This window comes from Lissotriton helveticus, chromosome 11, assembly GCF_964261635.1.
Source record: "Lissotriton helveticus chromosome 11, aLisHel1.1, whole genome shotgun sequence".
NCBI classification, from domain to species: Eukaryota; Metazoa; Chordata; class Amphibia; order Caudata; family Salamandridae; genus Lissotriton; species Lissotriton helveticus.
The window spans coordinates 470,182,958-470,199,950 of record NC_136072.1 but is presented as its reverse complement, the minus strand read 5'-3'; the positions used below and the strand labels follow the sequence as shown (position 1 = coordinate 470,199,950).

Below are 16,993 nucleotides of genomic sequence, written 5' to 3'. Positions count from 1 at the left end.
CAATTATATAATTGAAGTATTGTGCACAAACACTAAAGAGAAGATCTCCCCTTGGAAAACCTATATATCACACTATGTGTCACGCTATGTATAGATAAATCAACACTTCGAACCACAACCAGTCAATCAACGCACATACTGTATTCAATGTGTTATCTTCTCAACAAAACGAGTACCACAGAGATACAAAAATGCACAAAGCTTTTATGAGGTCTCCTACACAATATTTGTGCACATGTATCAATATGCAGTGCCGTTCATGTCACAATTGAGAAGATGTTATTACAATACAATATAAAACAATTCATTAAAAAAAAACAATATGGCCCAAATTAAAACCAACAAATCAGACAAAAATTGTTAAAAACAGAATCCGAGTAAGAAGCATGAACCAGTACAGATATGTCTATATAATTGTTACGGATCCGCTATAAACATCAATTAGAATCCTGATGAAATAGACACTTTTTCATTTGTGGTATCCCAATGTAAAGCAGATTCTGCATACAAATTACTTCAACGCGTTTCAGTGGAGTTGAGAGTGTTTAACCACCTTCTTCAGGACAGTATAGATAAATGTAACTCTCCCAAAAGATTCAAAGAGTACAATATCAAATAATGAGATCCAACAAATCCTAACATGGGCCTTCATGTTACTTGAGGAGTACTGTGTTTCTCAACAATTCTTTACAGATCCCCACTTGTTCACTGGTGATCGACTCAGCCACTTTCAAATATATGGTTGTATTGATAAGAGAACTTGCCGCCTGCCACTGGTAAATGTCACAGTATGGCTGTTGGTCCCAATGTATAAAAACTCTTGTTTTCTGATTACCTCAATTTTTATAGAAACCGCCTCTACTACTCCATTATCAAACACATAGACCCTGGCAAGATCTCTATAGAGGACATTATCTGTTACTAATCCTCCAAAATGCTGGGTTAGCATATGCTTCATCTGCATTCATTTGGCTGCAGTTGCAGCATACATGCAGAACAGGGAACACAAATCCCTTTTCCATTTCCCTATTCTTAAAGGTTTCATGGAGGGCCTTAAAAGGGTCATATTTCCCAAAACTCATCCAGCCCTCATTTGGAACTTGAATTTAGAACTCACACTTTTCATGGGTTCACTCTTTGAACAGTCCGCTTCTGGGGTTTGCAGTTTTTGTTGTAGAAGGTAGTCTTTTTTTCATATCTTTTTTATTGAGCTTTATTTTAACCAACAATAACATAATGAAAGCACCAATTGTACCAACCCCTGATGTGCGAGTGAGCATTACTAAGAGTCATAACAAGTACTGTGGACATGGTGTACACTGATCTCATATCAACAGGAAGTCAATTCTCCATAGCAAATCCCCGTGGCACCTCTCCTCATGAGCCTTCCGGACACCCCCATTTGTTTCCAAGAGTACCAAGCCAGCCACAAGGTCTGTGTTCTGGGGTTAAGTCTCCCGTGTCATATCCCTGTGTGTTCCTGTCAATGGCCCTTGATAGTCGTAAACTTCTGGAAGCATTGCCTCCCCAGTACGTAAGGTTCACCAGCCTGTCTGCACCACTCCATATTAGACCTCCATTCCTGCACTGACTGGACCTCCACTCTCGCCCAGTATTGTATTATGTTACGTCTTGTGAGCACCAGAACTGTGCTACAAAGGAGGAGTGTGCATCTATCAAGGGTCCCTTCCCCCCCAGATACCGCAGGAGAACCACCCGGGGTTAAGTACTAGGGGGTCTTCCACTTCTAAAGAAATCCTGTCTGTATGCCCTACCAGAACCCCTTCAGTCTTCGACACTCCCAGATCATTGTAGCAGAGTACCCGGATGTATGACATTACAACGCATGCTTTTACATTGCATGCCTTTACAACGCTGTTTTTACAACGCATGCCTTTACAACGCATAGTGCTTTGGGGTGCTGGATAGTGAATAGTTTAATTTACTATTCCAACTCCTGTCCCCGTGGATAGTAGGGAAGGTGTTGGATTGTAAATTAAATCTATTCCCTATCCTAGAGCGCCCCCCCCCCCCAGCGCAATGCGTTGTAAAGGTTTGCGTTGTAAATACCGCGTTGTAAAGGCACTACATTGTAAAAGTTGCGTTGTAAAGGTTGTATACCCTGTTAGGTCAGTGATGGTTACTGTTGCACCTAGGATAACCACAACCGTGAAAAAATAAAAAAGGATAGCATGCTTGTATTAATCTAATGCATTGGTTATTACTGTGGACCTTATTTCAGTCCATTCTTTTTTGCTCACTGTGCGACTTGAGAGGGGACCAATCTTTTGCAAATCAGTCTTCTTCTATTACTATAGGCCCACACTGCTAGACTATGTTAGCTCTCATAAGGGAAAAAAGCAACTTTGGCCAGTTTCGGTCTTGTTGTCCCTAATCAGTGTGGTGAGGCATAATTCTTGTGGCACATTTATAACCCATGTCTGGGCCGTTGTGCCTTGAATGCCAACCATTATGGCAAAGATGCCCGCATTATACTGGAATGGATTTACACCCATTCTTGGTTTTCTCTGTCCCCCTATGTGAAGATGCTTACTAGAAGAATGGGTCTACCCTTTCCCATGTAAGCATAACAAACAGTGACTTAGCCTCCATAGTAAACGAGAGTGCTCTGGATACATAACTAGGAAAGGCACTTGAGAGTTACAGAGAAAGAAAGCTATCTGCGTGTATCATCGTTCCTCCCTATTCTGGTGTAAAATATATGCACAGTGCCTCGAGTTTTGACTTTAGGAAGGAAAGAAACGTATACGACACAACCATTTGCAATGACATAGCTGCCATGATCAACCACACCCCACAACCAAAACGGGCACTACAAAAGCCATGTAAAAACAGATTTGATGCAACAATCGAAAAACCGACCCTCGAACCCACAACTGCTCCAGAGCAGCGAAATGACAACCAATCGTGTCATCAGATTTTATTAGCCCCGAGTACAAATCTAAGGGGCAGCACGATATTCTCAACAGATCAAATCTGCTGAAACTAGCGGAAGGCATACCGGGGCTAGAGGGTCTGGTCACGAACAACATCAAAACCATTGAATTCCTTCCCCCATGAGGAAACCAACCCTCTGAGGTCACCGTTGTAACTTTCACACAGGCAGGCTGGGGAGGAGCCTTCCTTGAACATAAGGCCACTCTGCGGAACTGGGGGATCAGAGTGCACCCTTACTCAACACCAGGATATCCAATCACGCTGCTATCCGGTGCAACTACACCTACCAAGCCGGCCTCCATCAAAAACAAAGAGCATGGGAGGCCGTTCTCTGTTCTAAAAAATGCCTCAGGGTCGGATATAGAACCCAAATCCCCTGAAATAACGGTGAGAAACAAAGAACCAGACCATGCCTGGAGGTGGCTGCCAGCAGTATTGGCCACAAAAAGCAGGAATTGAACATTTGCGCCAGGTTCACCAGCAAAAATACACAATCTATTAAAACCACTCCCGTCGCCAGGGGCACAACAGCACAGTGCAGTCAGCAGTAAGAGGGAACCACCCTTTTCACTTTGCTCATGGAATATCTGCGGCCCACATCATAAAACCTCAAACGGAGACACTATGTCTTTCCTGGGGGAACATGTGGCAATTGCCCTGCAGGAAACTTGGGAATTAGAGGACCGCCCCATTGAAGGATTCATTGAATATCGGAAACAGGCACTGAGGGACAGCCGCTTTGGCCACCCTAAAAGCGTGCTGTCCACATACATATCTAACAATCTAAATGGCGAATTCAGTCAACTTCACTTGAAAGAAGACTGGCTACTGGGGGTGAAAATTAACCTACGGAGCAGACAACGACCGATTTTACTTATTAACGTGTACATTAACCCTAATACTCGCACAAAGAAAGACCATCTGGCCAGATTCTGCGATATAATGGAAGATATAGCCACAGTATATCCCAACTCGGACCGCATTATCACAGGGGACTTTAACACCAACCTTTTCCAGGGGAATACAGCAGATTTAGAAGGTCCCAACATGACCAGCATCATTGAGGCGGTCCCCCAATCTAAACCCCCTGTGCAAGCCTTCAATAGATTAGGCGAGGTCACCGTGACAAGACTTTACAACGCAGGGTACCTAGTTGTGAACGGAAGATCAGCAAATGACTCCCCCCCCAAACTGGACATGGTCAAACGGAAGAGCAAAATCCTACCTGGACTTTACCATTTGCAACTCGGAATTCCTGTTCAACCTGGCCAACTTCTCCGTCCTGCCATGGCCGGAAAGCGACCACAGGCCACTGGTCATTTCCTTTGCCAAAAATTTAGCTCTCCACAAAAAGGCTCCATCTACATACAAGGGAATACACTCCGACAACTTAAAACGTCTGAAATGGAGTGAGTTTAACTGTCAGTGCATCTTAAATACAAGCAAGGATTTCATCAGGGGTGTCGTAGATCAAATGGTTTCCCCAACAGCAACATGGTCGCAGCTATGCGCACATTTGATCAGAATTTATCCAGCGACAAGGCAGGGCCCAAATCGGACACCACCAGTAGGAGCAACATCCCTCCCCATGATAAAAACACTAAAACGAACGAGAAATAACGCATTGAGGCTGTTTTTAAAATTCCCAGAGAACAGCAGTTTCCTCGATACATACCATCACGCCCAAAAGGCATTCAGGAGGGCTGTCACCCAAGAAAAAAAGGCCCAGGAAACTCAATTCTGGGTCAAACTGGTATGGGAAAGTAAACAACAGAATTCCAAGATATTTTGGTCTCTTGTCAACAACATCGACCGAAACACAACATCCTTTGGATCTGCGAACATCCAGGAAGCAGACTGGATTACGTATCTGACAGAGCATTTCGAGGCACAAGAATACCACGACTGCACTGAACCAATATGGGCTTCTGACACTGGCGCGGGTAAAACATCGAACCCCCCACCCGATCACACGCAGGGGCTTACCTCATTTGAGGAAATGTCTGAAGATAGAGTTGTCAAAACACTGACGAAAGGGAGACAAGACGGAGCACCAGGCCCTAATGGCCTGCCCCAAAAGCTATTCAAGTCTGACGTCCCCTTTTGGTCTAAGGTCCTATCGAATCTCTTTAATTACTCCCTGCACTATCAAACCATTCCTGATTCTTGGAGAGGTGCCATTATCCATCCCATCTACAAAGCTGGATCACGAGGCAACCCGAACAACTACAGATTAATTGCCTTGCTGGATATAGAGGCAAAGCACTTTGCAGGCCTCATTTTGGAGGATCTCAGGAAATGGGTAAAGGACAAAAATCTGATTCCCCTGAATCAGACAGGGTTCACCGCCAAATCAGGAACAATGACAAACTTATTGGCAATCTCTACCATCATTGACAAAGCCCTCACAAATTCCAAGCTGACTTTCTGCTGCTTTGTCGACTTCAAAGCAGCATTCGACAGGGTGCCTAGGACTGCTCTGTGGCAAAAACTGAGGGAGTGGGGAATCCCAGACAACATCCTGAATCCCATCATCATGCTGTCCTCCAACACATGGATCCGAGTGAAGTTAGGGGCTGGTTCACATCTCTCCCGTAAAATCAGGACCTTTCGTGGTGTCAAACAAGGATGCGTGTTGGCCCCCCTTCTCTTCAATCTATTTATTGCTGATCTATCAAGCACGTTGGAGAAAGTAATTAGCCATCCACCAAAAGTAGGAGGCACGGCATTAAGCAATCTCTTGTATGCCGATGACCTGGCACTGTTCAGTCTCACTAGAGTGGGGCTCCAGAGACTCCTTGATGCCCTAATGCATTACACGGTCAACAACCAGTTAGAAATTAACATGAAAAAAACGATGGTTGTTCCGTTCGGCAAAAAACATTACAGCGGTGGAGGCTGGACAATTAACAAAGAAAGCATCACAATTGGCCAGTCGTACAAGTACTTAGAGGTCCATTTGGATTCCAGGGGCAGTTTCACCAAGCAGAGCACTGTGATTGCAGCCAAGGCCACTGTGCTAAGGGTATCCCTGGCTAAGCTATCGAGGAGACTCTCAGGCCCCACGCTCTTGCCTTTACTGGATGTGCTTAGAGCAAAGATCGGGCCCACACTTTCGTATGGCATTGAGATCTTTAAGGGTAAAATGAACAATTCCTTAAACAAACTGACAATCAAACTCTATAAGAAACTGCTCCATCTGCCGAGTTCCTCCTAGCCAGCCCAGGTCAGACTAGAGTTGGGCTTAATTAACTACGAATTCTCTAACGCTGGCTCATATCTTAACCTGATTCACAAACTAAGACAGGCAGAAGAAGGCACCCTGGAACTCTTGGTTTGGAACGAAATCAGTGTGAGCAATCCGGGGGGGTCATTTGGTCGCCTTCTAAATGACTACACCCAACAAATGTCTGCTGCGGACCTCTGGGCCCTTAATCCAAGTCAGACTGCCTTCAAAATCACAATCAAAAAAGCTACAAGACTTAAATCTATGATTACGGACAAAGCTCTCCTTGTGAAACGTAGCCATGCATGGGCAGTAGTCAACTCCTACAAACGATTATCCCCGGCTAACTACCTTTCGACTACTTTTTCTTATCTGTCAAAGCGATGTCTGATCGCCCTAAGACTGGGAGACTGGCGCTTTCTTCAAAACCTTCCTGTATGGAGCGGTTCTATGGCTAATAGGAAAAGGGCTGGTGAGAGTGGGCAGCCTTGTCATGTTCCCCTGCCCAGGTTGAGTATGTTCGATGTGCCTCCGTTGACTACCACCCGCGCTTTTGGGCTATTGTATAGAGCCATCACCATCCTCCTGTAGTTAGGCCCTAGCCCGAATTTCCCCATGCATTGATGGCCATGAGACCCTGTCGAAGGCTTTCTCAGCGTCCAGGGCTATCATGACTGCTGCATTGCTGCTTCGGGAGGAGTGGTTAATTATGTGGCATAGTAGTCTCGTGGGACATACGGTTTTTGATGTAGCCTACCTGGGAGTTTTGTATAAGCTTGGGTAGGTATGCGTTGAGTCTATTAGCAAGTATTTTAGCGTATATCTTACAGTCTACATTTATGAGGGAGATCGGCCTAAAATTCTTCGCCTCGGTTGTATCCTTCCCTTCCTTTGGTATGACAATTATGTTTGCCTCAGCCATTGAGGGTGTCATGCGTCCCGTACGAAAACAGCTCTCCTGAAGGTAGACAAACTGCTGACAACAAGTATCAAGGGAGGTCAATTTGAATCCATCTGGCACAACCCCACTTTAAGATACTGGGATAAGGTTCTAGACATGCACGAATGGTACGGACATGGTATCTCCATTGCCCAAGACCTTCAGAAACAGGGCGCGGACATAACCTTTGACACCCTAAAGGAAGCACACAACCTACAAAGCATAGAACTCTACAACTTCCTGAAAATCAAAGTAGCAATAAGGAAGGCAAACCTCAACAGCTGGACACCATCGCTCATACAACTCGCAGCCAGTCTCAACACACTAGGACACCAAGTAGCACACCTATACAAAACCCTCCGCCCCAAAAACACCAAACTCAACGATAAGGTCACAAATTTCTGGGGAGCTTTAGCAGGGAAGGAACTAAGTGAGGACGAGAAAGCAGAGCTATGGAGATCTACCTCTAGGAAAAAGATAACGGCAACGCTAAACCAGACCAAATTTTGGCTAGTGCACAAGGCATACTGGACACCGGCCCGCCTGGCCTCCTTGGGAATCCGAGAGAGTGATGCGTGCTGGAATTGTGACAAAGGGAGGGGAGACTTAGAACACCTTCTGCTCAGTTGCCCTAAGATTAGGGATTTCTGGGAAAGAATTGGAACACTCATCAATGAGATCACAGGAGTAGCCATACAAATAGACTTCCCAAGTCTAGTCCTAGGCTTTGCATCCCCTTCCATCACAACGACAGAGGATCGTGACCTCATTGACCTATTGCTGACGGCTGCAGTCAAAATAGTCCTAAGTAATTGGAAGGACACGTCGAAAGCTGCGCCCCAGGCATGGCTCAACTGGGTCACGTTCCTAAGGGGGGCAGATAACATCACAGCGAAACACTCGCCGAAAACTCACAGGCAGTCAAACATGTGGGGACCCCTAGACCTCTACCTATCATCGCATAAACCCCCATAGGCGCAGAACCTAGACAACCACGAGGGGCACACTCTGCGGATCCACGCGCTGACAAAAAGGAACCAGTTTGAAAGGCTCTTCACCTCTTTCATTTCCGACTTCTATCCTTCTCTGTCCCCTCTATGGTCCGGGGCGTGGGACAGGAAACCAACCTAGCATCGAGAAGGGGGGCAGCAAGACACATCGACAAGCAGGACTTGGAAATCTGACATCCCAACTATTCGAACTCGACCCATCGAACTATCGAACTACCGCGAAGACACGGAAGACCAGCGGCCAAACATGTCTCAATCCCCCCCCACCCCCGGCGCCTTTCCTTTTCCTTTTTCTCTTCCTTCTTCCTCCACTCATGTATATTCCATGCTCCATGTAAATATATATATTTTTATACACAATAAAAAAATACAGAAATCAAAAAACCTTCCTGTATGGCGTCGAAAAAGGGATGATCAAACGTGCAGAGCGTGTAGGTCAGCAAATGAAACTTTTTTGCACGTGCTTTGTACATGCCCTTTTTTTATTCTCCAACGTAGACGCCTTCTCAGGCCAGAATGGATTAGGCTGGGAGTTCGGACTTGTAGACATGCCACTATTGCCGCTCTGTCCCCAGAGAACACTGTGTTAAACATAAAATTGGCCAAATTCATTCAGCAAGTGTATAGTCTCTTAGAAAAATTGGACAACTGTGCAGAAAAACATGTACTTTAACCACACCTGCATAGTGCGGGAGTGCTAATTTCTAAATTGAGACGCTGCAGTAACCACTGAAAAGAAGGCCAAATTTTACTCTGTTTTTACATTTCCTTTTTTCTTAATCTCTTTTAATCTATAAAATTGTGTTAATGTGCTCGAGGAATCTTTTAAAGATATGTTTTATATATCTCAATAAAGAATTTATTATTATTATACGACACAACTCATTTTGTACCACAAACATTTATTAAATAGTTAGAGAAGTAACATTAAGAAATATGCACTATTTATTTATACATTTAACAATCCAATACAATAGGCCTCTGATGTATGTCTGAATCATACGTACAACATACAGTTACCACTATGTATACATAAGGGATAATACACACACCCTAGGTCCCATTCAGGCCTTAGACAAGACATAAGTGCTTACCGTTTTCCTGGGACCAGTAGGAGTGCTTTGGCTCCCACCCACTGGCACGAATTGAAGTGCTCCATGTGGGTCGGACATGTCCTTTCCTTTATACATACTTGAAACATAGGACACAACTGTGTACAGAATTACTAGGTGGATGAAAAGTCATTTATCACATGACTCCTTTTTCCTTTTGGATGGATCATTTCAGGAATCCCCACACTTATTGTTCATGGCTAATACTGATGAATTAAATATAATTCCATCAAGTTAGACTTTCCAGTAGATTTTTCCACTACTTTTGTGCCCTGAAGAAGTCCATTTTCATTTGGACATAAACACGTTGGCTGTTTTTTTGCTGGGCATATAAAAAGCATGAGTAAAGAGAAGATTTCTTACGGACGTTGGAAATTTTAGTGGGTACATTTTTAATTTGTACAAACATTACAAAGTGGTGCACCGCTGGTCTTTATGTTTATTGCCTTTGAAAGTATACACCTTTTAATAATAAAAAATGAAGAAGAAATTTGGAGAACCTGTTTAAACTTGAAAGGGTGTGCACTGTTCCAATTTTGCTAAGAGGAACCATGTTTTGTGAGCCTTTGTTGGAAACTAATCAACAAAAATATATATATTTTAAATTGTGCAAAATATGTTATATTAGGCACATAAGATGAAGCAGGATTATTTTAGAGGTAGGAGTTCTAGACAGTGTACGAACAAAGAAGACATAAAAGTTCTAATGGCACTCTCTGTTTTCCTTATTTCCATTTGAGAACATTACCATATGATTAATATGCAAGAGAGAATAGGGTTGTGCCAGGGGATACATAGGTGGTATCTAATGAAACCACCTGGGAAACACTGTGTATTCTCAGGCATCATTGGGGTTGGAAGTATTGGGGGGTGAGGCTGACAAGATGATGCAGATGGTGACACCTCACACTCACTGATGCTCCTAAGTACCTTGAATTTTGGGAAGTGCGAGATGGGCAGCACAAAGCGAGGCTCTGCCTTGAAAGGCCTGGCCAGTGCACATTTGAACAGTGACGGGCTGGGATGCACAGGGCACAGTTCTTTCTTACATCTTTCTTGGAGCTGATCCCTTTTCGTCGTTTGTAGTGTGTTCAGCTAGCTGTCAGTCGACTCTCTGTTCACGTTCAACACACAAAACACAGCTTGAAGACACCAGCAATTGGAACACTCCCCTCCATCATCATAGTTGTGTTTTAATAGTTTTCTTTCCAAAAGTGGGTGTGTTATATTGGAATTAGAGTCTGTATCTTTAAGCGTTACCATTTGTATACTGGTGCCTAGTGTCTAAAGGCTGGCAGCTTTAGAAACTAGTCTCATGTCTCGTGTCTGATTATTGGAGAGCGAATAGGAATCCGTGTGTCCATTGGCCTGTTGGAGCAGGCGACATGAAGAGAATCGCCCAGAATGACTCTGGTGACCTACATCCCACAATTGTCCAGTGTGGCACTTGCACTCTGGCTTAACGTACTCTTTGGCCCAAAGAGTGCAGCCATTTACTGGTGGCTAGTTAGATAGTTTTAAGCTAAGAAAAAACTCCTTTTCTTTTGCATTCCTTAAGCCATCACAGCTCTGACTTGGCGCTGAGGGAGCTCTCGCTGGTCTTTCTGTCATTACTAACAGGTGACAAGTTGGAGCTTTTGCCAGAAATCATGCGACACAAGGCTCCACGGAACTTCTCTGCGACAAAAAAATACATTACTGGGTCAAGGGCGCCATTCAAGCAGGTCAAGCAAGATGTAATTCGATTGCTGAGAGCCAGCCCGCGCTGCAGGACACAGGATGTCTGGGCACCTTGGTGGAGAAGAATATATATTCCGCGATTCACATGATAAGGCACAAAGCAGACAAGGAAGATGGTCAAAACTAGAATGATCATCTTGATGGCTTTGTCTTTGAGGTGTTTATCCACACGATTGCCATTACGCAGACGGTGGATTATGAGCAGGTAGCAGGTGACTGTGGTCACAAAAGGGAGAGTGAAGGCCACGGCCACAGACACCAGTGCGTATCGTGAGGCCTTCTCTCGATACAACTGTAGACAAACGATAGTGTCATTCACCTGGACCGTCTGTGGGCTGAGCAGGAGGGGAGCCATTGCCACAGCAACAATGACCCACAGAAAGGTGCAGGCCAAATGGGCATAAAGTGGTCGGCGCAGTCGCATTGACCTCACAGGGTGAACAATGGCAAGAAAGCGGTCCACGCTTATGCATGTTAAGAAGTAGATGCTTGCATACATGTTCAGGTAGAACAGGAATCCAGTAACACGGCAGGGCACTTCACCAAATGGCCAATGATTGCTTGAAAAGTGATAAACTAGCCGTGTAGGCAGAATTAGCACAAATGTGAGGTCTGCTAATGCCAGGTGCATAAGGAAGATGTTCGCTGGAGTTCCTGATTTTCTGTCTCGGAGGAAGATCCCAAGTGCTAGGACGTTGCCTACTACAGCCACAACAAAGGTCAGTAGATAGAAGGTAGCCAGAACGATGTTTTCCACGTCTGTCTCTTTGCCACATCTCTCGGATGTCTGCAGGGATGAGTTGAGAATCTGGGCTGTTAAATCCGCCAGGTCATTCATTTTGTGCACAGTGGCCATGACCTAGAAAATAAATGCATATACAGCTCTATAAAAGATGCACATATTCTGATGTTTATAGACTTCAGCAATTGCATTTGTAACTCATGCAGTTCCCACTGTCATTGATCACATCAAGCCTAATGTATTATTTGGAATACAGTGTGTCTGATTAGATTTAATCTCTCCTCATTTCTTCTTATATATTACTAAACTTCCCTCTGCACCCAAACAGCGCCCAGCCAACATCTCTTGCTACCTCCTTTCCTGACAGCTAACTTTACCAGCTCTCAGTGACAAACCTGTTCTTTTGTGGATTGTGTTGACTTCTCATATTTTCCTTGCAAGCTCAACTCGTATGTGTTCTTCTTTCCTTCCCTTTACCATTTTGCTGATTTCCATCGTCACTCGATGCAAGATGCACTATTTACTAGACAACCCTAAGGCATGCTTCATGTTTGCTAACCCCACGCAAGCTGCTCCTTCCATCATACAAACCTAACAAACACTGTCCATCCCCATCTCAGAGCGTGCATCATTACACCATAAACCTGGCGCACAGACTATATCTTCTTGAGTGTCGGTGCTCTGTAGTGGCATCTTTTTATGCACCATGTTTTACAATGTCTGGATGGCGAATGTAACCATAACGTTATGAAGTAATTGAGCCCCCATAATAAATGTACATTCTTCTCCATTAGATTTCTTTTCCTGTTTGACGCTCAGTCTGAAAGTTTGCTGTCTTTCATTTTTCAACCTCAACATTGAGCACTTGGACATTGCTGCTAAAAATGTACCTAAGGTACAACACCATTCTCAGTGCCACAATAGTGTGTACATGCTGAGTTTTTAGGTTGAGGCTACCGTCGCACTGCGTAAGCAGTGGGCGGAGCCGAAATTTTATGTGTGTAGTATGGGGGCCTGAAAACGCCCCTCTTCTCCATTGGCTGGCCTCGTAAATGCTGGCCAGCGATTGGAGGAGAGGAGCGTCACTCAGTTCAGGGCCCGCCTTGACACGATTCGGGGGCGTTTTTCTCTCTTTTTTTAAGTCCCGCCCCTTTTCTAGCACCGGCACTTAATTATCAGGGCCGGGTCTACACATCTGCTGCACCGGCGCACGTCACACATCGATGTTTTTCCAAATGTACTGTGTCTGTACTCAGTGCGTGCAGTCGCAGCGTGTTCACTGTGTGTCAGTCACGGCGGTTAATAGTGAGTAGTTGCGACTGTGTGAGACTCTTTAATAACCAAGCCTGCCCTGAGGCTGAGATCAAGTGCAAGAGAAGATTAAGATATGAATCAATATATGTTTATCATGGCGGCCGCCGGCCGCGGTCCTTAGTTCACACTAAAGTGCAGTGTTGACTGTTGCAGACAGTGTTGCCACTTGCCGGTGGGCGTGCCGCGGGACACAAACACTTCAGGCGGGCTTGATGTTGGTTTTGATGGGGGGTAGGGGCTGTGCACGCAGTGCGTGGCAGCGTGCGCAGATTTTTTCACAAGGCTACGCCCCACCATAACCACCGCAGCTCCCCACGTCCGTCCATGAGTCATCATCGTAGTTGAAGTCAGCCGCTGCCCGACCTGATCGACGACGACATTTGAGCGTGGCCACTGTGGGCAGGGCAGCCTGTTCAGTCATTGATCACAGTCAGTAAGTAGTACAGTACAGACCAGTACTGTCTGGTAACAAGAAGCACCAGGCCGCAGCTGGCCGCCTAATTGTACAATCAGTTAGCAGTGCAGCCAGTGGGTGTCCCTGCCGACCGGCCCACCAGTAACGGTGAGACGTTAAACAGTAAACTAGCTAAGCTAAGTAGTCTAACTACTAGCGATGCCATTCCAATACTGTCTGTGCCAAAACCAACGCTCTGTTTTTTTTTGGTTGGGTGGTGCAGTGATTGGACGGTCCGGTTGAAAGAACACCTGCGTGGTGAGAGGCAGTTCGTCTCCAAGTCCGGTGGCTACGTAAGATACGATTAGGATGCATCCATGTGATTCCTTCATTCAGAATCACTAGAATTAGCCCGCCGCCACGCCTGCCGGCCGTAGCAGTACACGGTGTACACTTTTGATATCTGGATAGGGCCTGCCGGCGCCGCAGTAATGGCCTGCGGGTTTAAGTAAGTTAAAAAAAAAAGTCCAAAGCCCTACCGGCCCAGCCCCTGGCTCGCTGACGTCTGTGCGCTTAATCGACAAAATAAAATAAAGTCAAATATGTAGTGTGGATTATGCCGGGCGAAAAGCCTGCTTCTTTCAAGTATAATTTCCCACAACAAACAATACTTCTGAATGCCCAGGTGAGACAAATCAATTGCACGAGATATGAGTTAACTAGGTGTTGTTTTCAATGTTTTGACACTCTTTGCTGAATGCGGACAGAAGAACAATTTCCATGTGTTTATCTAGCTGGGTTTATAAAACTATGGAAATACCTCAGAAAGGCTGTTCAATAGTGAAACCCATTGTGGTTGAAAATTGCCTATTCGTCTTTCAGACTTCAGTGTAAACTACTTTAACTCCAAACATACCAGCTGGCGCGCAGCCCCGCACTAATTAGTTTCCAGACCACAAAACACAGTCTGGTTTCACTTTCTCAGGCCTTCCCTTAAAGATGGGCATAGGCAGGCAGCAGAATTCGTTCCCTCTTCCTTCCGTCACAGGTTCTGAACTAATTAAGGAACAAACTACTGGTGTGTTTGCAGTGTGTTCCAGAGTGTCAGATACGTTAAGTAAAAGTGTTGCAAGGGCACTTGGAGAGAGCAGAAAGTACCGGGGGGGGGGGCGTGGGTCACCACCAAAGGGCCGGCCAAGGAGACCAGGGTTCATGGCATTAGCCACAAAGGTGAGGAAAAAATATCTGTGTGTCGTGTGTCATGTCACCATAGGCATTGGCGTGTTAGCAAGGTTCTTCTTCTGGTCTGTTATTTAGGAAGAGACAGCCGGCTAAAGCAGCTGTCAATAAGATCAAGTCTACTTTTTTTTAGGTTGAGGCTACCGTCGCACGGCGTAAGCAGTGGGCGGAGCCGAAATTTTATGTGTGTAGTATGGGGGCCTGAACACGCCCCTCTTCTCCATTGGCTGGCCTCGTAAATGCTGGCCAGCCATTGGAGGAGAGGAGCGTCACTCAGTTAAGGGCCGGCCTTGACGCGATTCAGGGGCATTTTTCTCTTTTTTTAAGCCCCACCCCTTTTCTAGTGGTGGGCGTTACACCCTCCCTCTCGCCGAGGTCCCAGTCTGACCTAAACACGCCCCTCAACTTAATACCTGGCAAATGGAAGTAGTGTCTTTAGATAATCATGTCCCGCCCCAGCTTCATTTGAGGAGTCCCTGCTCTTATTATTCCCCATTTGAAGCTCTGGGCCACAGCTGCGCTCTCTAGCCAGGCCATAACAGTGGAAGCAAAGCACCATGGGAGTGTGGGGATTTGCATAACACTTATTCATAGTCGCAAATATATCAACATTTATTTCATAACACTGGCATTTACAAGGTCCACGCCTGTGTTACTTGGCAATCGAAGTTAAATCCTGCTGGAAGATTACGTGCTGGATTAAAAGGTATGTGTGTGTTTTGCTAACGTAACGTGTGCCTGTCGCCTTTCACACCCGTGTTGATCCATTGCAGGAAGTCACATACACGTGTTGTGCAGTCACGCGTGGATTTTCGCAAGTGTAGATTTTCGCGTGAGTGCATCTGAGCACAAGTGCAGGGAGCGGCTGAGAATGTGAGCCCCGGGGGTGGAATGTCCTTATAGTTTGGGGCAAACTCTGAATGTACACATTTGTGAATCTCCTCCAACCCCTTCCTACCAGGAATGGGAATTTACTTCTGACTAGGATGGAGGAGACGGAAGCACCCCAAAAACGGACCACCAAAGGGGGAGGGTCACTCCAGGGGAAAACTAGTTTTCTCAAGGAGAAAAAAAAAGGTCAAAGTTAGCCTGTCCCTTTGCACTGCTCGGTAGATTTACATGTGAGCAAATATATACGTGTATGTTTACTCAACCAAAGATGGAATGCACAGAAGTTACCCTAGGTGCAGCCGGGTTTAGCCTGACAAGCCTTGAAGTGCAGGTGCGCACCTGACAACCTTTGTGGCGCCTGACTCGACGTCCTGTGAAAACAAGCTGCACAGAGGTGCTTGGAAGGGGCCAGTGTTTGTTTACAATGAAACCGAAGCAGTGAAACAGGTGTCCTGCTAAAGGCAGCTTTGAAAAAACAATTATTTTTCTTTCCAGCGTTGACTTTATCGAATCGAGTGCAAACACAAACACTAACAGCGAAGGGGCCCTGAACCAGCAGGGGAGGCCGGCACAAAAATACCTGCAGTGCAATATCCACACAATTGTCACAGATTGGCTGGGAGCTGTAGCTTATTTTGGATCTGGGTTCCCAGCTGCCGACTTTGGAACCGGGGAACTAGGTTCGAATCTCGGCGCTGCCTCATCATCTTGTGATTCTGGACAAATCCTTTTCTCCCTGAGCCCCAAAAAAATGAAGTTAATCTGACGTTGTGTGATGTAATTTGGTGTTGACGTAACGCGCTCTAAATTCCTTGGGCATAAACTGTAAAAAATAAAAAAATAAATGAATAATACAGTTAACCCTCCACTTTGTGAATTCCTGAAATGTGTAAATCTATTCTACACCCTTGTAGGGTCGTAACCGCCTAGTTTCAATGTACAAAAACAAATTATTTAAAAGAATAGGTCCAAAAGATACCAGAGAGAGTGATCGCTGATTCCACATCGCACATGAATTCAAAGGGCTCCTCATTTTACCCTAGTTCTGTGTTCCTTCTCTTCTCTCTGGGCGTGGTGTTGTCAGTTAGAAGAGATTCACTCATTGAAGTGGGAACTCCTGTTTAGGTTGAGGCTACCGTCGCACTGCGTAAGCAGTGGGCGGAGCCGAAATTTTATGTTGTGTAGTATGGGGGCCTGAACACGCCCCTCTTCTCCATTGGCTGGCCTCGTAAATGCTGGCCAGCCATTGGAGGAGAGGAGCGTCACTCAGTTCAGGGCCCGCCTTGACGCGATTCGGGCGCGTTTTTCTCTCTTTTTTTAAGCCCCGCCCCTTTTCTAGTGGTGGGCGTTACACCCTCCCTCTCGCCGAGATTCCAGTCTGACCTAAACACGCCCCTCAATACAAAAAATTATGGCCGTTTCTCCGA

At 45.5% G+C, this 16,993-nt stretch overlaps 2 protein-coding genes across 12 annotated transcripts in view; one reads left to right on the top strand and one right to left on the bottom strand.

The window, feature by feature from the left end:
- The window catches only part of LIMS2 (LIM zinc finger domain containing 2), a 470,048-nt gene that overhangs the window by 257,556 nt on the left and 195,499 nt on the right, over positions 1–16,993 (top strand). The gene's annotated exons all lie outside the window — the stretch shown is intronic.
- On the bottom strand, positions 9,017–11,842 carry GPR17 (G protein-coupled receptor 17). Its single transcript, XM_078668090.1, has one exon. It carries the CDS (start codon positions 11,840–11,842, stop codon positions 10,808–10,810), a length of 1,035 nt encoding a protein of 344 aa, XP_078524216.1. The 3' UTR covers positions 9,017–10,807.